Raw genomic sequence first — 21871 nt, forward strand, 5'->3', positions numbered from 1 at the left:
CTGATCCAAAGAAATGTCAGAGCAGTATTGAATTCTGGAGATGGAGTGAAATCTGATTAGCCACAGATTATATGCATGACACTTGTAGTATTATGGTTACATGCTGTCAAAAAAAGGCTGATAGTGCAAGTCACTCCCTCCTCTCATCCCTTCTGAAAGACCTTGATAAGGCCCCTATAGATGCAGAATGTTCACGTCATGATAGTTCTGTGGTAACATGTTGCTTAATCATTTGTCTCCAGTGCAGTATCCCCTTGTGCTGAAACAGTCTTGGCATATTCTAAGCGCATGTGTTGTCGTCTGTACCCACCTCTTCCAAGAACAGCATCATTGGAAAGGTGCACAGGCTTAAATTCTGTCTCTGTAGACTTGCCCTTTTGCTGAGTGGGGGCATGCACTTCTATGTCTTGCTTTTATTTCTTCAGAACAGCTGCAGAAAGGGAAGAAAGAGGACAGCCATAGAAAGGAAATAGCAGAACAGCATGTGGGAGGCATGGGATATGAATAATTACCTTTATTAGTAGAAAGACATAATTACACTTTCATGAATATATAACTGGAAATGTTCTCCTTCCAGCGCCATCTGGGTCGTGGGACAGTTGCAAGCTGTTTTAGTCGCAGCCTGTTTTGTTTATGTTAATTAGCCACCCTGAGAAAAAGCTGCTTCTTCACCAAGGAAAAAACAAAGAGGAGTCCTTGTGGCACCTTAGAGACTAACAAATTTATTTGGACATAAGCTTTCATGGGCTAAAACCCACTTAATCAGATGCATGGAGTGACACATACAGTAAGCAGAATATATATCATAGCACATGAAAAGATGGGAGTTGCCTTACCAAGTGGGGGTCAGTGCTAACAAGCCAATTCAATTAAGGTGGAAGTGGCCTATTCTCAACAGTTGACAAGAAAGGGTGAATACCAAGGGAGGGAAAATTACTTTTGTAGTGCTAACGAGGCCAATGCAATCAGGGTGGCCCATTTCCAACAGTTGACAAAAAGGTGTGAGTATCAGCAGAGGGAAAATTACTTTTTGTAATTTGTAAAAACATGTCCCCATCCCCCCCCCCCCCCACTTCTGATTTTTTGTATACTGGGGAACCCAACATAATGACAAAGTATCGTACATCCTAAGGTCTTCCACTTAGGATATGTCTACACTACCCACATTACAGCGCAGCCGCGGCAGCGCTGTGACGTGGGCAGTATAGACACGCTTTATCACCGGGGGAGAGCTCTCCTGGAGATTTAAAAAAAAAAAAAAAAAAAACAACCCACCCCTGACGAGCAGTGGTAGCTTTATTGCTGGGAGAATGGTTCCCAGCGATAAAGCGCTGTCTATACTGGCGCTTTTCAGCACTAAAATTTTTGTCGCTCAGGGGGGTGTTTTTTCAAACCCCTGAACGACAAAAGTTTTAGCACTGAAATTGGCAGTGTAGACACAGCCTTACTCACACCTTAATGTCTCTGCATTATCTAGGATGTAGTTGTGCTGCTTTCCCTCCCTTTGTTTGTTTCATTGTGTGCTGCTATCTTACTACTGCATGTTACCCCAGCTTTCTTTTCCTCTCCTAATTCTGGATCATGATGACCTGGAACAAGGTAGGATTGTTCTCATGTAGTGCGGAGTTGATAAGGGTGTACTATGGTAGTGGTCTCCTCTTCGTAGAGACGAACAGTCTGACTACAGTTGTAGGAAAGACTGCTACTTTTCCCTGCTTTGGTCTCTGGCATTTTCTGTGGTGTTGGGTGTGGTTTAAAAAACCACTAAACCTTTGTAGAATAGAATAGAATCATAGGGGCTAGCTGAAAACACTGAGCAGGAAATGACTGACTAACCACAGCTCTATAGCATGCTTTTGACTAGCTGGCTTGGATGCTATGGAAACATGATCACAGATCCTTTCTCAAGAATGATTTAGAGAAAGGGAGTTTATATAGGACCCTGTCTGGACTGGCCTTGGGGCCAAAACCAAGTAGGAAAGGGAACCCTCACATTGATTCTTGGAGTCTGTACAACACAATAATGCAAATGGCAATTGCTACAGTTTACACTCAGATCTTGGCAGATCCCAAGCGACCTCTCCACATGGAGGAAACAGAACTGTGATCTGATCCCAGTGGTGAATAGAATATTAATCCTTTGTACAGCAAAGCAACTTCCATGTCTGTAGTTCTCAGGCAGGCACTGCTTTAGGAATACATGGAGATGGGTAAGAAGTGGTCTTGTGTATTAGATGCTGCTTCCAAATGATTCTGGACCAAATTCGTACCTCATGTAAAGCCATTTGGGACAAGAATCTAGCATTCTCTTACTACTTTCATGGGCCTGTCTAATACATTTTGAAATTTGATTCCTAGTTCTACAGCTCTTACCAGTGTAGCCTGTGCCATAATATGAAAGCTCTGAAACCAATATGTACATTTTACTACTCAACTAGTTATCTTGTAACATCTTTGTAAAACGTGCTATATCCCATGGTTGAATGCTTTGTAGAAATTATGGAAAAGGAGAAAACAAGCATGAGTGGGGAAGGTTTTTTTTGTTTAACAAAAAACACAACCTGGGGCGTTGCATGTGGGACAGGCATGTGTATTAAGCTGCTGAGGCCCGAATAAACAAACTTCTCAAGAATTTAGAGAGAAAAACAAATGATTCCCTATCCATTTCAATGCGTCTGTGTGCTGTGCAATTCTAAGCGCACAACACCAGCTTTAAGGATCAGGAAGAGAGGGAGCTGTGTGTTTGCCTTGGCTTCAGCCGTGGTGCTAAAAGAAATATTGGAAGTACAACTAGAGTAGCAGGGGATTTCAGGGGTCCGTCTAGGGAGGATTTTGCAGGTGCAGCATTATTCTCCTTAATTGTCAAGGGGAGAAATAGTCAAATGGAACAAGATGGTATTTGCTGATTGCTGAGAGCTCTCATTGTAGATGAAGTAATAAGTTTTTGTTGCCTGTTTTTGAAATGTGATCATTCCATGTTGGTTATTGGAAGTGATAATAGTCTTCTGGATTGAAAGAAATTTTTTTGAAACATGGTCTCTTTTCTTTAAAGGAAAATCAGTTACTTTGTTCAATGTAGCATCTTCAGAGTTCACAGGAGAACCACTTACACAAATGTATTTAAATACTTTTTAATTTCACTTGGTGTGTCTGGACTTCTTGAGGTGGGCACTTTTGTCTTACTGTAAAGTGAACAGCATTCTGGACACAGAACAGGCTTCTGATCCTCAGCTCTGGGCTAATTCGCCAATCAGCAGGACCTTGCTGATTAACTCTTCACAGAGTACTGCATGGAACTCATGAATTTTGAGCTAAATCTAGACTTATGCTGAATGCTCCCTATTAATCATGTGGATTAAACAGAAGAGCGTTAGAACATAAGTCAGGAGCCAAAGAAAAACCCTCTCCTTTCTGTCTAGCTAATCTCCTTCTAGTAATACCCCTCCCCTAAAATTAAGTTTTTGTGGTGGTTTTTTTAGACCTAACATGTCATTGCAAGTATCATAGTGTCTAGCACATTGTGACCACATTTGTGGCTGGTCCTTAGGCATTACTCTAATAAACATGATTAATAATACATGTTGGGTGGGGTGAGGTGAGGTGGGAGGGGAAAATCATTTGTCATAGAAATAAATAAGTTTTCAATTGCCTTAAAATTTCTCTTGTCCCTCAGTTAGTCTTTTACTAACAATGCTCCAGAAGGTAGCAGGAATCTTCTGTTAAAACTGAAGGCCTGGAAATATAGAGACTGTATGAACATGATGTAATGCCTTAACTTGAATATTTCAATATGCATCACCTCATTTGTATATCAGGCTTTAAAATGAAAAACATTTTATTTCTACTGTTATCTCAGTTGCTTTGCTACAGTGATGGACATGCCATAAGTATAAACTAACTTTAGTAGACATTTAAGTGCTTAATGAGACTAAAGCATAAATACAGACTGAGGCTAAACACTTAGTTTTCTGATTTTTAAAAGTAATATTTGCTGACAATCTGATGGGAGAGGTCATCTGTCAGAAACTCCAATAATCTCTAAGGGAGGGAGAGTGAGGAGCCAGGCACCAAGGAAAAATACCATGGTAACTCTATTAATGTTAGATATCCAACTGGAGTCCAGGCTGTTGGCTCCTTTGGGACGGGAGAGTGGGGGAGAGGCTTTCTCTGGAGATGAGGAGGGAATTGTATCAGACCCACTTGTCCGGCTCACTGAAAGCTGGGGTTGTAGTCACGGAAATTATCATTCCATGCCATTGATGGTGGCTGGACACTGCTCCTGCTGCTGCTCCCCTACAGCTGGAGCTGTGGATCTGAAAGGCCCTTCATGCACAAAGGAGGTGTGAGGCATTCTACCCCACACAGTGTTTATGCTGTGAGACTTTCTGAGAGATACCAGAATGTAAATAGTAAAGATGCCAGGCAGTAGTACTCAGGAATATGTAGCATGGTCCTACAAAACCCAGGAACTAATAAAAACTTGTTCACTGGAAATGGCTTTTTTAATGCAGCATTTTACATTCCCTCAACACAAGTGTGATACTCTACCCAGAAATATTCAGATCCCACAAACTATGAATGTTTTCGGGTAGAACATCTTGCCGGCAGTTTCTGTTAAGTCTCCCTGTTTCCCTGGAAGATCCAGGCATCCACTTATTAGTCCATGACAGGGTTAAGTAAAATCGGGAGTCTCTGGAGGAAAATGGGAGACTGAATAGATATGAAGTTACTACCCAAAATATATTCTAGAGCATCTTTAGTTGAATCTAGCTGTGTAACTGACTATTGTGGAGGAGGGAACTATTAGTATCTTTTACAACATAAGTTTTAACTTTTTTCTGTTCTGTTCTAGATCCCTCCTTTCCCCCCAGTCTAGTTAGAGACCGTAAGCCCATAGATCCAGGACTGGCTCAAAATTCACCCCATCTTTGCTAAATCTTGCATATATTAAATCTTGAACACTTTGCTTGGAATTCGTTTTATCATAGAATATCAGGATTGGAAAGGACCGCGGGAAGTCATCTAGTTCAACTCCCTGCTCCAAGCAGGACCAATCCCCAATTTTTGCCCCAATCCCTAAATGGCCCCCTCAGGGATTGAACTCACAACCCTGGATTTAGCAGGCCAATGCTCAAACCACTGAGCTATTCCTCCCCCCAGTATTAAGACAAAATGGAACTGGTGGAGAGCAAAGGAGGTGAAGAGGACTGGTATGTTATCATTTCTCCTCTTGTGACCATGATTCAAATCCTGGTTTAAGTCACAAATTAAATTAATTTGGCTTCAGCCAAGTTAAGTCTCAGGCTTCCTTTGTGCATGAAGGGCCTTTCAGAGAGGGAGCTCCAGCTGTAGGGGAGGAGGAGCAGGAGCAGTGTACAGCCACTATCAATACACATCAGAAAAGCAACACATGACTTTGCACAATTTGCCCTGATTGACTGTCCAAAATAGGCACATGATAAAAGTATGAGGCCAACCACCTGGCTCAGACTTATGCTGTTCATTTCCTTGCTCCTTTTTCATTAGCACAGGATTAATTCACAAATTAGAAGCTAGTTTTTAGTCCCTGGTGTTTCACATTCACCTTGGTGGCGTATCCAGAATTCATTTTTCAGCAGTAAGAGGCTCATACAGTTTCAACCCATCTTTAATTACTGGTAGTTTTACAGCTAGTAAGAAGTGCTGCTCTACTTATGAACTTTCTAAAGATGAGCGTGAATGAGGGGTGGGGGGAGGCAGCATTGTTTTCAACCGCTAACAGAATTTACCTCTGCTCCTGGTATATCAGCTGCTTGTTTCACTAGGAGAGGCATACAGTTGTAGGCAGTGCTTAATTTGTGCCAGGGCTGAGCCCCCCAGCACTTCTATGGTTGCTCTTTCAGAGTAACAGCCGTGTTAGTCTGTATTCGTAAAAAGAAAAGGAGTACTTGTGGCACCTTAGAGACTAACCAGTTTATTTGAGCATGAGCTTTCGTGAGCTATGCATCCGATGAAGTGAGCTGTAGCTCACGAAAGCTCATGCTCAAATAAACTGGTTAGTCTCTAAGGTGCCACAAGTACTCCTTTTCTTTTTATGGTTGCTGTGTTAGTTATAAAAGTTTAAAAAATTACTTGAGGCCCAGCATCTCTTTCATTACAGATTAAGCACTGTAATGAGGTTGGGTGTTGTCAGTTCCTAAGCAACAGGAATACCCGTGCATTCTATTATGGGAGGGAGAACAAGCTGCATTGTCCCCTCCACTAGGCTTTCAAATCTTATTGTGTGATCTTTTTGATAGCATTTATCAAGTAAACTAATATATATGAAACCCAAGAGCTCTAGTCTAGGGTACTTCTCAGTCATGCTTGTGTCTCTGTCCTCCTGTATGTCCCCATTCATGCTACCATACTGCAAAAAAGATAGAAGAGAACAAACTTGTCCCCTGAGGAAAATGGCTCTGTGCGTGCCTGCTTGGTGGCAAAGGATTATGGAGTGTGCACTTATTCTTCACATAGTGTTAATGGAAAAGAGAGCTGCATATGTTTTGTTCTACTGATGCAGTAAATATTGGTTTGTTTTCCTTCACCACCACCCTCAAATCCCACATGGAATATGCTAGTGCCTTGATTCCAGTTGCTCATCAGTTGTTCCCTGGGACAAGAGCCCTCACTTTCTCTTGTGACAAGGGAGGGAGCTAAGCTTTCAGGAGGACAGTAACAGTCTTCAGCACACCCTCATCCTGGATGTTTCCTAACTTGTGAGTGCTCTGCCTGCTCACTTCTGCCGAGGGAGGGGAATTGCAGTTGGCAGACAGTGTGACAAAGTTCCTCCTCTACCTTGGTGGGTCTTGCGCTTATTGACTGATTTGCTTGCCTCAGAGATTCACGGCAACCCTCAGTTTGGCCATTTTCGTGAACCCACAGTCCAGGTCAACTTCTCCTGTGTCTGATCAGGAGTTGGGAGGTTTGGTGGGAACCCGGGCCCGCCCTCTACTCCGGGTTCCAGCCCAGGGCCCTGTGGAATGCAGCTGTCTAGAGTGCCTCCTGGAACAGCTGTGCAACAGCTACAACTCCCTGGGCTACTTCCCCATGGCCTCCTCCCAACACCTTCTTTATCCTCACCATAGGACCTTCCTCCTAGTATCTGATAATGCTTGTACTCCTCAGTCCTCCAACAGTACGCATTCTCTCTCTCAACTCCTAGTGCCTCTTGCTCCCAGCTCCTCACACGCTCACCACAAACTGAAGTGAGCTCCTTTTTAAAGCCAGGCGCCCTGATTAGCCTGCCTTAATTGATTCTAGCAGTTTCTTCATTGGCTGCAGGTGTTCTAATCAGCCTGTCTTAATTGTTTCCAGAAGGTTCCTGATTGTTCTGGAACCTTCCCTGTTATCTTACCCAGGGAAAAGGGACCTACTTAACCTGGGGCTAATATATCTGCCTTCTGTCACTCTCCTGTAGCCATCTGGCCCGACCCTGTCACAACAGGTATATGGAGAACACAGACTATGAGTGGTTGCCATCACAAGGGGATATGGTTTGTGGTTAAGTGTCTACTTCAGGCATTGAAGGGGAAATTGGTGTGCTTAATCATATTTTTTAAAGTAATGTAAAGAATTCTATATAAACAAAAGAACAATGATAGGTGTAAATAAATGGGTGGATGTGAAATGGCTCAGAAAATAGGTCCTATAATAAATAGTAATTTTCTTTAGAAAGATGAAGTCTGAGCAACTTTTTAGGTGTTGGTCAAGAAGCCAAAGGAGAAGATTTATACTTTACTCTTACTTTGTACGTGTATGAGAAAGGAATCATCAAAACATGCATAGCAAATCTAAATGATCAGATGACCTTGTAATCCTCATCCTCCCTTCCCTCATTCCCCCTATTGTATGTAGTTCTCACTTGTTACGTTTGTTTACCATTAGATTATAAACCCTTGAGGCAAGGAATGTCTGTCTATATGTTCTGCTTTGTACACTTTCTAGGCATTGTGAATAAATAATAGGAGTCCATGGGCATTTTGGGAGCCTCTGGACAGTGAGAGAATGTTGCCTCTGCATTTCTTCATTTCATGAACACCTTTCTGATGGAAAATTCCCTTTTTTCAAAGTTGAAATTTAACTTTGCCACCAAAAAAAGCCTTCCGTGTTCCATCAGGAAAATCGTAATAAAAATCCAGCTGCTCAACTGGAAGGATCTTAATCTCACTTTCTGCCTGCAAACAGACAGACAGCAAGATGAAAAGTTTATTTTGATCCTCCCAAAATCTAACTTTTCTGGAAATCTCCATGTGAAAAATTTGGCATTTGTCTTTACATCTATTTGGAATGAAAATGTTAAAAATGTGGCATTTTTAAATAGGAACGGATTTCCATTTGCCAGCTGTGTCTGTTCTAGACAAATATAGTGAACGAACTATAAACTGCTATGCAGTGGCTATGTTCTTTGTGATTATTCTGTTCTTCCATTTCATGGAACAATGTACTAATCCTGGAACATGGGATTCAATAGTGTAGTAGCCAGGAGTAAAATATTAAATCCATTCCTCCACCACCAAATTTTTATTCACATAAAGGTTGGCAGAGTTTTTTCACCCAGAAGATGGAATAGCATTCTGGGCATATTTTAGGATAGTACAACTATCCACTACTATCTAGTGAATCCATTCTAATATCACTGACTTGAACTTCTAATGTCTCCTAGTCTACCTGTGGTCATACTGGAGTGTAGAAACCTCTGATACTATCTAGCCTATTGAAGTTGCAAATTCTTCCATGACCATGAATAGTTCTTGTTTCATACGCCGGTAGGTTTTTATGAAAATTTACCTTTTTCCACAGCTAATTTCTGACATTCCAAATATACATCAGCAGAGTAGTAGCTGGGAGATTTAGTGATGTAACTTCACTAAATTTAATGGGAGTCACATGTTTCAGTGGCTTCTCAGTAAGGGACAGTGGAGAGGCCAGTGATGTGAGGCAAGCAGATTTCTGCACACAAGTGTATTTGAAAGTACGAGGTAGACAGTTCAGCACGTAATTATCACCCTGTGCAAATGTTCATCATCTCACAGGACAGAATCTGTACATACTAACACTGGGATTTTGGACAGCTATTGTTTGTTGGAAGAAAATTAACTAAGCTTTTGAATTAATGGAAGTAGCACTTGAGAGGGGCTTGTACTGTTTCCATTTGAATTCACCTAGCAAAATGTTGTGTGGTGATGGTTTTTCTCGTATGTCCGCAAGATTTAATGCGTACATGAATAAAATCAACTCCTCAGCACCTCATAATGAGCAAAACCACTTTATTTTCATATCAAAATCAGGCATGTACTATCTACCACACAGGTGGATAGGGCAGATTCATAAGTAAATAAGTTGACTAGTATACCATTCCTTCCTCAACTGTGCTTTCTGGACTATGAAAAGAACCAATAATCTCTCCAAATTCCATTTTCGCTCCTATGATATGAATACATTGCAGACCGTGTTCCTGCGTATGAAGAGAGCTACTGAAACCTTAGGGTGTTTCCTGCCAGGCGAGGTTGGGAATTGTCATTGTTTTGCTGTCCCTCAGCCACCATGCCAAGACTGTTTCTTAGGGAGCCTGCTGTAAACATATGGGGACTGGAGTCTGATGTAATGTGTGAAATCGGAAGATTACCAATAAACTCCATAGAAAATTTTAAATAAAACTGCTAAACTGAAACTATATTAGTGATGATAAAGTTCCAAATAACCATATTATGGGCTGCAACCAACCCCCCTCTTCCTGAAATCCAGGTTACTTGGCAGCTCCTGAAATTTCCCACTTCAGTTCATCAAAGCTCTTCCTTTCCTCATGCTCAATAGAATTAGCTTTATGCTGTGCCAGCATAATTGGGAAAATGGAAGATTGAGGACACTGATAAGCAGAAGTGCTAGTTGAATACTAACCTGCAACGAAATGTTGCTCAGTGCAGTGTTTGTTTGCCTTAGTCAAATATCCAAACTGAGGTGCTTACAACTGCATTGTTCCTATCTTCTGAGTTGAGAGACTTATCCTTTTAAGCAGTAATTCTCCACAGCAAGCCTTTAATGTAGCATAAGAATTGTTGTTCTTCCTCTTTATGGGATTTTTTGGGGTTGTTGCTTTAATCTTTGTAGCTCTTGATCAAATGAAGCATTTCCCTGATTTCCGTTTTGTCCAGATGTGAGCCTTTTGGAAAGGAGTAGGCTTTGCTTATACACAGCAAGCTTCCACTGCTCATTCCTGAGGAGGAGGTTCACTTTCAGGTCATCTTGAATTGCTGCTTTGATTGAGTAAACTTGGTGGCTTCATCAGCGTGAAGATGAAAAGCTTGCTTTTTTGGCACTGTAGACCTTGGTCTGCATTGAATATTCAATGGGAGAAAATAGTGTTGTCTTTATTCTTTAAAAATTAAAAAAAGCCCTTTTCATAAAGAACAATGAATGCCCCTCTCTCTCTCTATACATACACACATACCATAAAATATTTCTGTGAAAAGTTGGAGTTGTAGGGGCTGGGAATAGAATGATATTGGTAGGCTTGGAATGATTAAATTTTTATTGTTAGATGTCCATAATTATTGCTTTCACTGTATGCACACAAACCGATGACAAAATATTTGTCGTCAATAGTCAAAACTTACAGATAGGCAAAGCAAGAAAAATACTGCTTGAGAATATACTAGAGTTTGAATTAAGAATACTTTGTATATTTTGATATGGGATGTTGACCCCCCTCCCCCAATTTAATGCAACTGTGAAAATTTTAATTGATATATTTATAATTGAGCTAAAAGTTACTTTTTGATGTAAGCAAGAGATCCCGTCTCTTAAGAGCTTGATAAATTTATGGAGGGGATGGTATGATGAGACTGCCTACAATGGCATATGGCCCGTTGGCAACTGCCAGTAGCAAAAAACCCCAGCTGCTGGAGATGGGACACTAGATGGGGATGTCTGAGTTACTACAGAGAATTCTTTCCCAGATATCTGGCTGGTGGGTCTTGTCTGTGTGCTCAGGGTCAACTGATCTGCATATTTTGAGGTCAGGAAGGAATTTCCCCCACGTCAGATTGCCAGAGACCCTGGGGTCTTTTGCCTTCCTCTGCAGCATGGTGCACGGGTCAATTGCAGGTTTAAACTAGTGTAAATGGAGGATTCTCTGTAACTTGAAGTCTTTAAATCATGATTTGTGGACTTCAGTAACTCAGCCAGAGGTTATAGGTCTATTACAGGAATGGGTGGGTGAGGTTTTGTGGCCTGCAATGTGTAGGAGGTCCGACTAGATTATCATGATTGTCCCTTCTGACCTTAAAGTCTATGATGTGGACCACTTCACACACCACTGGATGCAACTGTTGTCCAAGGACTTGTCTAAACACACAAATTGTACCACATTATCTATTCCAGTATAGTTAGTAGAATAACCCCACCCGACTCCCAGTGTGGATGCAGTTATACAAATTTACTTCCATACAGGAAAGGGAGTAAGCTATTTTGCTATATGTGTGCCGTAGGCCTGGCCTATACTTAAAAGTTAGGCTGCCATAGCTACAGCACACAGGGGTGTGAAAAATGCTGACCTACTCCCCAGAATAGTTGTGGCTAGGTTGCTGGAAGAATTCTCTGTTGACTAAGCTTCTCCTGCTCGGAGAGGTGGATTATCTGCAGCAATAGAATGATTATTTCCATTGCTGTAGGAAGTGTCTAAGCATAGCTATAGCTCCATAGCTGCTATTCTTCTTTTAGCACCCATAGTATAGATATGGCTTTATACTGATATAACTGTGTTCACTCTAGGGGTTGTGGTGTGACTGTGGAGGGGCGGGGGCAAATCTAACTGAAATAGCTATAGCAGTATGGAGAGTGAATAGACTAGGTTTTGGCTCTGTCTAGATGGGGTATGTGTGAGGTGGTGGTTTGTTTTGTAAAACATGTTGGTTAATACATTTTAATATGATTTCCTTAATTACCACAAGGGTCAGAACTTTTCATGCAAAAGCCAGCACCTTTGGCACCTGTCATGCTAGTTACAGTATTTAATCAGAGGGACTAGTACCACCCACTGAATTGTCACAACCATTTTTTAGAAAGCATCTGGGTGTTCAGTTCTTGTCCAAGAACTGACCTGTTTGCCTCATTTGTGTGAACTGAAGGGACTACTGCCCAAGGTGGTATGGCTGCAAGTCCTGTTATGGTAGCATAATTGTGCTTGATGAAATGAGATGGCCCGGGAGAGCAGATCCATACTTGTTTACAGTAATGCTTCCTTCAGTGGTATGAAAAACAGGTGTGTCTTGTGGTGGTGGTCATAGGATGAAATGGACCTAGAGAATTGCCCAGGGTGGCAGGGTGTATGTTAAAATATGAAGTCTGTATAAAACTGTTTTAATTGAAATAATGCCTAAGCACGAAACTTGCTTTCTTCCTTGTTTTACCTGACCAGTGCAGTAACTTGTGAGAGAAAGAAAGCGAGCGTTCTCTTTAACTGGAGCCAGACCTGCAAACTCACCACTAATTACTAGCTGTTCAAATACTTCTTGTAACCAGCAGTAATGGGAACTCCCAATGCAGTCTCCCAAGTGTGGTAGGATTTACAAGCAGTCATGCTGAGTAATAGAACACCTCTCTAGGGTTTCTTTCTTTGTTAATGCCAAGCCTCAGGGCAAATATGGACAGACTGAAAGCATTTTTATTTAAAGATCCATTTGAGTTCAAATGGGGTTTATATGGCTTGTTGTTAATGTTGTAAAACTGCATTTTAAATCGCAATTTTCAACCCCATTGTAATTATCCTAATTATGTCAGCTTCTCCTAACACTGATGTAGGCTTTGTCCATCCCTATTGAATTCCTGAACTTTCCGTTCCCTTGCCCTTTTACAGTCTTCATTCTCAAATATTTGTGTTGCTGCCATTACTCTTCCACCCTAGGGAGAATGATTGTAGCTCCCCTTAAAATCTGAGGGATTCAAAGCAGCCCATCTCAATTTCCTTCCCCAAAGCCAAAAGCCCTCCCTGCCTCCAGAGTACTCCTGAACCCCATCAGCCTGGGAAATAATATTTTATAATAATAAAAAATGTGCACTTCTAAATTACTGTACTGTACCGTGTGAGTTAGATAAGGAATATAATCCTGCTCATTCTTCCATAGCTATATTGACTAGTGCAATGCTAATAGGAATAAAAGTATTTGTTGATGACTCTTGAAAGTACACAGAGCAGTTCTTTTAGTTCAAATAAATAAAAGGAAAGCTCTTTCCCATTGTTGTAATGGTCACCTATCTGAGTTTCAGACTTCAAGCCTCACTTGGCAAAATAAAATGACCTGCTCAGTTCCACTATATCATTTTGGTTAGAAACAGTTTTCCCACCCCACATCTCCCCTCCCCCATTTCGTTTTTTACATTTACTGTCTGTACTGTGTGAAAAGGAACCACCAACACAGTGTTGCTATTTCGAAGGTCTATCAGTTGAGGAAGATAAGGGGGTTGTTTGGTTGGCATGACCCCCTAAATGCTACTTTGCAGGTGCTGGGCTGTGGAGAAGTGTGTATTTTACGTTTTGTCAGCCCACGAGGGCAAAAGTCCTGCTTAAATTGGAGTCAGCCGAAGTGCAGTGTTGGAAATGAGGTCTTAAAGCAGCCATGTGACCTGAACTCTGGAACTTGAGTAGGGGAGGGCAGACGTACGTGTGTGTGTGTCCTGCCTATATCATCAGCCACTCCTGATCCGTGGAGTTCATTTCTCAGCAAATGGAGAACCCATTATCGTGCTGAGACCCCTGTGGGAGCTTGTGGTTTGACCCAGGTCAACAGCTTAATGAACAGTTCTGGTTAATAATGAGTGCTGCAAGTGGCATACTCCAAAGTTTCAGGAACTGCTTAGACAGCTGTCTGAAATGGGACTTTCTAATTCATGCTGTATTTCAGATATTACCTAATGTTTATAGGAGATGAAAATCCCCTCTTCTAACTCCTTTTAAAAAAAAAAAAAAGTCTTATCACACTTAGTCAATCCTCTTATAATTCTATCGGGCCTCTCAAAGTGCATCCCAAGGCACTTTGCAAAATGAATTAAAATGAACAGCTCATATATTGAAGAATAAGCCAAATTAAACAAATGAAAGAAGAAACAATATTGGCATTGCAAACTGACTGAGGAGGGGAATTCCAGATCTAAAAGGCACAATGAGAGAGTTCTGAAATAGTCTTACAGATAGTTAAGAATCACCAACAGGCTGACACCCCTGGAACTCAAGGCATAACTTGGACCAGGAGATTGCAGTATAGAGCTAAGATGTGCAAGCTAGGTTTGGCCTATTGTCTGTAATACTGGGATCATAATCAAGAGCCAGTTTAGTGAATTCTTAATACATAGTTATTCTCTATTCTCTGTTAATTTTATTGACAAGCACTATTATAGCAACACAGTTTACAGGTTTCTTAGGTCAGGTGAATCGTAGAATTGTAGGACTGGAAGGGACCTCAAGAGGTCATCTAGTCCACTCCCCTGAAGTGTATTGAAAACACCTGGTATAGGTAATAACACTAGCAGCTGGATACAGCACCAGTTGAAATCTGTGTAGCTGTCTAGCAGAGTTCACACAGGGCTCTAATTGGACTGGGTTACTTACCAGGGCTGGGGTAGGTGGGTGTTTTGAGGCTGTCATCTTGTTCAAAATGTCAGCTTTCATTTTTTAACAAAATGCAGTAATTCTTAGCTGCTATGGTTGCTAATAAAACCTTTAAAATCTGACCTGGGTGTAGTCAGTGCAGCAATGCCCAAGTTTGCAGAGAACCTGATACAATCTCTGAGAAGGATGAGTTTCCCCCACTCATCTCAGCAGAATGATCACTCAGATGCCCAATGATGATTTAAATGTCAAACATTAACTATTTCACTGTGTTCCTCAAAACATGTGAGAAGGAGAGGGACTGTCATACTATGAAGAGCTGCACAGTCTGTTTTGGTGCCATGAGCGGGTGGCACTTGGGGGAGTTCCACAATTTTATTTTTCTTCTTCATTATGACCCATGAAGTCGAAAAGCCAGAGAGGATCAATCAAACCCAGTGTGTCAAGATCCCAGCAAGGGCAGTCAGGACCAAGGGTCAGTGCAGAGGAAAAACAGAGGCTGGGAGCAGCAGAGGAGTTTGTAGTCCAGTCCAGGCCAGGGTAAGTACCAAGAGTCAGAGTCAGGAGGCAAAGTCCAAATCAAGCTGAGATCAAGCCAGAAGTTCAAGAGCAAGGAGCAGGAAAAGTCATGGCAGCTACAGAAGATCCACACTGTTGCCTGGACACTTCCTGGAATGCCCTGTGGGTTTATATAGGGCAGGGAGCCAATCGGGAGCTATGGGGCTGCTGTATGTCAAACCCTTGAGGTGGAGCTTTCTATGGTCTGTGTTCACAGCAGGTCATGGGAAGTGGAGCGCAAGTTGATTACAGCTGCCACTGGGTAGCAGCCTGGAGATATCAGCTGCCTGGTAGCTCTACAGGCCTTGGCTTGGGCTCTAGGGGCATTCCCTGACCTCCGAAACCTTTATGGAGTATGGTCTGTTCTGGTGGTGGTTGTAGGGCCAAATGGCTTCCAGTGGCTCTAGTAGCTGGTGCTCCTGCCTCTGCTGGAAGCTTTCTGCAGGCTCAGGCAGACATTTAATCTGTTTCAGAGCTTTTCTTCACAACCACTAGAGCTAGAATTTTTATTTTGTTTGTTTTTTTAAGGAAAAAAAAGCTCAGATTCTGATGCCCTAGGCATGTGCCTCTTGTTCCTAAATTGCAATCCAGCCCTGTTCATGGGTGTATCCATATGTCACTGAATGGGAGCCAAACCCAAGGAGCCCAGCAGAATATGCACAGTCATATTTTGAACATCTGTGAGTGGCATCTCCATTGGGTGGAGTGTGGTGGAGTGCTGCTACTGCTTTTCCAGTTTGGACCAGGAATCTATCCATTAAGGCATCACTCTACTAATGTCTGAAATTAGCAATGGAAATCAGAACTTCATTATTGGACCAGAGTATGGAAACGTCTTAATTCTAACTTATACATTTATCATTATGATGTTCAAAGTACAAAATTGGGTCATGCATTACACCTCAGGTTCTGTAAAACTGATATAGTATCATCTTGGGCACAATCCTGTGTTCTGAATATGCAGTCCTTCTCTTGACTAATCCCCGTACTGATACTGAAGGAGTCTGCCATGCTCTCCTAGTTGGGAAGTGCTGTTACTAGCAGTAGATGTAGAAGTGCTATCAGTCAGATGTGAGTGGCTGGAGGGAATTTGAAAAAGGAAGAAGCATAAGAGAAGACAGAACTTTACATCATAGTTTGCACCTTGAAAAGTTAGTTCAAGCATTTGGAAGTGGTAGGAGTAATAGGGGAAGCAAAGCTTTGTGACCTGAAGTCGTCATGACTTTAAACAGAGATTCAAAAGATTTTTGTGACACAGCATTACAAACTGCCAGGGTTAAGAGCACCAAGGCTAGTTCAAGGAACTCGGACAGTAAGGTGAGAGGGCAGACTATCAGCATAGTTGACCAAATAGAACTTTAGTTATTGAAAAATGGCTGCCATTGAAGTTGTAATCTTGTTTCCATCTTTTTTGTTAGTTTATTTTTAAGAGGAGTTAAAAATTACTACCGTCTTTACAGGACAGTTTTGGGGCATAAACTAAATGGCTTCATGTCAGCTATTAACTACACTAGCCTGAGCTTGGATCACTGGAAATGCCTGCTATCTTTGTTTTCCAGGTGTGGAGGTGCTCTTGGGCTAAGGGAGGTGGGCAGACTTTAAGAATATCTTTTTACTCAAAGTAGGATTCCATACCTCCTCCAGCAAGTTCCATGTCTTTGCTTGTGCATGGATAGTCATCCACCTAATAGTGTGTTAGTGTTGCTATTTACTCTTCAGTTACCCTAGTGTTAGTATTTTGACACTGACAAGGGAAGAGGAGCATGTTGTAAAATAAGTATGTTACTCTTTCTTACATAGAGGAAATGTTGTTGTCTGGTGATTGAGATGGGGACTCAAGTCAGGACTCCTGAGATCTAGTCACTGTTCTGCTGTTGAGTTGTTTGCACACCTTGGACAAGTCACTGCTTCTCTCGTGCTTTTATTTCTCAATCTGGAACACATGTATGATGCTTCTCTTTTTTCACAGAAAAGTTGTGGGGCTTAATTGATGTTCATAAAGCCCTTTAAGATCTTTGGAAGGAAGTGTAAACCATTATTGGGAGTTGTGACAATATGTGACTTTTTATTGTGGGCTTGTTTTCTATGTAGGTATGCTATTCTTTGTGGCCAGTTCTCGGAACATGAAAGTATTCAGAAGCGTATTCAAGCTGGGTATGTTTTTAAGGTGAGTAAAGAGCAGCTTCTTCATATATGCGAGTTACTGAGAGCTTGCTTCTAGGGTGGAAAGCAAGGAAGATTGGTTTGGAATTTTATGTGCTAAATTATAAGAATCTAATGGAGGGATTCAAAAGTAGGTGGCCTGAATTGTGGAAGAAAACTACAACAGTCCAGTCTCAGAGTTGACCTGTGTGAAATGAGTGAGTTGTTTCAGTTCAGTTTTTACTCTGCAAAATCTCCACACCACCACTACTTTGTGAAGAAGTTAAGGATTGAATGGACATGGAAAAAGAAATATTTCACCCTTAGTAGCAGCCCCTCTGCTTCCAGGCTAAGAGATGTTGGCAGAATAATCATAGAATATCAGGGTTGGAAGGGACCTCAGGTGGTCATCTAGTCCAACCCCCTGCTCAAAGCAGGACCAATCCCCAACTAAATCATCCCAGCCAGGGCTTTAATGAGAGGGAGGCCTGCACTGTTGATGCCCAAGCTGGTAGATGAATACATAACTTCAGTTTTGAAGGCTGCAAAAACAGCATTTTTTTATTTTTATTACATTTGCTTAAAATAGAACTTTTCCAACTATGATTTTTATTTAGCAGTGGCACTTATGTCACTGATTCCCCCTTCCCCCCCCCCCCCCCAATCTGTTTATGGGCTACAATAATTTTATAAGTTAATTCTGTGTCTTGGCTCTGGTTTTCTTTAGGAACATGTTGATAAAGCAATTGCCCTGAAACCAGATGATCCCAAGTCTTACTATCTTCTGGGCAGGTGGTGTTACCAGGTAAATAGCTTTCTTCAGCCTGTATTCCTGATTTCCATGGTACAGTATCCTGGATGTTCTAAATCTTATTACTTTTTTCTTCTCCTCTGGAAGATGATCTTCCATCTGCATGAAAATGATGGGGAATTCAATCCAACAGCCATAAGTCTTAGGGGAATTCCATTCAGTTGTTGAATTTGCATATTGCATAAGAAAACCCTAATACACCCTCATAGAAATGGCCTAGTTTCTGAAGCTCCCTGTTTGTATATATAGATTGAAAATTATCCTTATGGGAGGTCCAGGGCTTCCTATATTCAATCCTGGAACAGTGCTAAAAAACTGTGACTCAAGTGTGATATACTTGAAGTTCAGAAATCTCTCATGCCATTAGGACTATAAATGAATGTTCTCATATGATTGGCATCCCAGCTTGCAAATGAGATAATGCATAATGTTTAAGGCCTACCAGGGTACAACATACCTAACCTTAGAATCTGTTATTCAGATTCCCATGTAAGTTATTCTTCCACTTGAATACTTGTGATTTATGCAATCTTTCTCTCTAACCGCTAGAGCTATAAATCAATGCCTTCTACTATCTTACCACTTGGAATCCAAGCTTTTAAACATTTTTTCAGAGCAGTTTCAGGCAGCTCATGAGGGAGGGAATGTTGAGTGCAAATGCTTTCAAGACCAGTAGATATTGCTGAGGGAATTCTATGCTGCGCCTCCCCCCTCCCCCACCCCCACCCCCAAAAAAAAAAATTCTGTGCACAATAATTTAAAAATTTGCACATTTTATTTGTCAATTAATAAACATGGATGCTCCAGCATGGCAATGGGGAACACAGGCCACTGGCTGCATGGAGGTGAGAGATCACCCTGCAGCGCCCCAGACATAGATTGCAGTGAGGCTGCATCCAACCCTGATGCAGTGCAAGGGCCGGGCCTGCCCCAAAGGTCCATGTCTCGGAGTGGGGGAGGAGGGCTGCAGGATGATCTCCCACCTCCTGTGCTCCCCACTGCCATGCTGGAGCCTCCACATTTATTTATGGACAAAATTTGCAGAATTCTAAAATATTGTGCACAGAATTTTTAATTTTTTGGTGCAGAATTCCCCTCAGGAGTAGCAGGTGAAGCAATTCACCAGGATTAGCAACCCTGCACCAGGCACACCAGGTGTGGAATGGCTTAGTGTGGGGTGAGAGAGTTCTATGTGGGGCAATCAGGTGGCTCAGTGAGGGAGTACGGGGGGATCTGGATGTACGCGGCCTGGTTGGAGGCGGTTCCAGGTGCAGCAGCAATGGGACTCTGCAGGGGGGTCCAGGCGAAGGTGGTTGGGGCTCAGCGGGGGTGGTGGTGCTGGGGAGTGGGGTTTGGTGAGATGGGGGTCCACATGCAGCTGGTTGGGGCTCAGTGGGGTGGGGATCCAGGTGTGGGGGGCTGTGGGGTGGTCCAGGTTCATGGAGGTTGGGCTTGTGGGGGTTTGAGTGCAGAGGGGCTCAGCGGCGGGTGGTCTGGGTGCAAGGGGTTGGGGCTTGGTGGAGGGGTGGGTCTGGATGAAGGGGGATAGAGCTTGGCAGGGGGTAGTCTGCAGGGGTGGGAGTCCGCATGCAGGGAGGTTTGGGAGATGGGAGAGCAGCTCCCTACATAGTGACCTTTCCCCCTGCTTCTGAGGAGCGATGGGGGTAGGAAGTGGGGTCTGAGGGGTGCAGATTCGGGGAGGTTTCCAGGAGTGGCCCTGGCCCAGACCCAGCCGGACATATGCAGGGAAAGTGTGCTGCTCATCCTCCCCCAGCCCAACCAGGACTAGCAGCTGAGCCTGGTGCAGGGTAGGAGCCACCAGCTGGAGTGAGGCTAGGGAGGTCTGGGTTTGGGGGGGTGCAGCTCAGTGGGGTCTCTGGGTGCATGGGGGTTCCAGATGCAGGGGTGAGATTTGGCAAGGTGGGGGTTCGGGTGCAGGGGGTTTCTTGTTGCTGAGGCTCGATGACGGGGGGTCTGACCTGGCACTAGCCAGGGTGTACTTCTCGCGGCGGCCCCCCCCCCCCCCCCCCCCCCCCCCCCCCCCCCCCGCCACTGCTGCAGGGATTTACCTCTCCACCACCTGCTCCGGGCTTCCAAAATGACAAGCCCTTGCTGCTGGAGAGCGGCGCATGATCGTTCTTCCAGCTTTCCTTTGCTTCCCCGTCAAAGTCATTTTTCTGCAGGGAAGCAAAGAAATCTGCATGAATATGAATTCTGCACACAAACAGTGGTGCAGAATTCCTCCAGGAGCAAGTAGACCTTTTCCATGCACTGGTCCAGGACTAGTGATCAAAAGTCGGGGAGTAGGATCCATGATATTAGAATACAATTGGCTAGATTTCTTTTTAAAATAGAGCTTAGGGAATGGTGGCTCAGTTTGGCAAGGCCAGTTGTTCCTACTGTTAGAGTACTTGCCCTTTGCATCAGTTAAGAGCTTTTGAAGTACTTGCTATACCTCTTCTTTCTTACCATGAATATTGAGTGAAAACTATTGACTTTCTTGTCTCTAAGCTTTGGTAATAATGATTACATAATTCTGTTCCCCTCTTTTTCCTCTGTAGCTCTGGCAGATAAATGCAATCACTTGCTAAAAGTAGTGCTTTCACCCTGAAAAAAATCCAAATTCTGGATAGTTTCCTGCCCCGAATCAGCCCTTTAATCATTGCAGGGGGCCTGGGAAGTGGAAGATAAAATAGTTCAAGAAAAGCACTGGCTGCAGACTAGCTCATGCTCTTTCTTTTTCCCATGCTTTACTCCAGTAAAAACAAACGACCTCCAATCTCTTAAGCACACATAGATGTGATCAAGGATATTTCAGGGCTGGCCAAGGCTCCTGCCTACAGTACATCTCTGCATGTGTTGCCTCTGCTAGATAGTGTTGCAGGTATTAGAAGCGTGTTGGTTGCTTTATAATTCTCAAGAGGGCAAAGCTTGGAGTCAAACACTGTCATTCAGTTTTAGTATCTATAAAAAGAAATAAGAGTTTGTTGTGACCATCCATTCCTTCATTTATGAGTTGGAAGTACTTTGCTATTGTTAAAAGTGAAATCACATTGACAATTCTAGCTGAGATAATTGGCGTACTTACTGCAGATGGGCTGCTGAAGTGTGGCTAACCTAGTTCGATTTTTGATATCCAGAAGGAAACTCGGCTCGAAGTCCCTTACTCTGCCTGTACTGACATTCACACTCAGCCATATTACTACTCCTTGTTCTGTCCCCCCATCTGAAGGCTTGATCCCAATATCTACTGTCTGCTGTCTGTGCTGTCAGTATTTCAAAGGAGGCCCCTTTCTGTCTACTTATCTGAGCATCCTGTCTCATTGTCCTCCTTCTTGTCAAACCCAGGTCCTGTGTCATTTAGCTCTAGTCTGTCTCACTGCCTGTGATGTTTAGGGCAGAATCTCTGGTTACAAAGATTTTGATCCTTTGACTGGCACCAAGATAATTACCTCTTCTGCTGGAGTTGCAAAAACATTTCTCCCCTCCACAGCATTCCCTTAATAGTCTTGATTTCTGCATATTGTGAGAGTCCTACAGTGAGGAAGATGTTCTGAGATGTTCTCTGAAATAGCAATTCCTTGTTCTATGGAATTATAGTAGAGCGTTGTATGGCTGCTGGAGGCTTATTTCAGGTGGATAAGAGAGTTGGGAGAAGGACAATGAGATTTCAGGGAGTAAGTACTATAACTATACTGCTGCATGCTTTTCAACTATCCCCATGGGTACATATCACC

At 42.8% G+C, this 21871-nt stretch overlaps 1 protein-coding gene across 3 annotated transcripts in view; it reads left to right on the top strand.

The window, feature by feature from the left end:
• Positions 1-21871, top strand: part of RMDN3 (regulator of microtubule dynamics 3) — a 62917-nt gene that overhangs the window by 25465 nt on the left and 15581 nt on the right. For all 3 annotated transcript variants that reach the window (XM_027831532.3, XM_007069382.4, XM_037900476.2), the window contains exons 8-9: positions 17273-17348; positions 18051-18128. In XM_027831532.3, coding sequence (XP_027687333.2) covers positions 17273-17348; positions 18051-18128 — 154 coding nt within the window. The remainder of the gene's footprint in view (positions 1-17272; positions 17349-18050; positions 18129-21871) is intronic.

Source organism: Chelonia mydas, chromosome 6, assembly GCF_015237465.2.
Source record: "Chelonia mydas isolate rCheMyd1 chromosome 6, rCheMyd1.pri.v2, whole genome shotgun sequence".
NCBI lineage: Eukaryota > Metazoa > Chordata > Testudines > Cheloniidae > Chelonia > Chelonia mydas.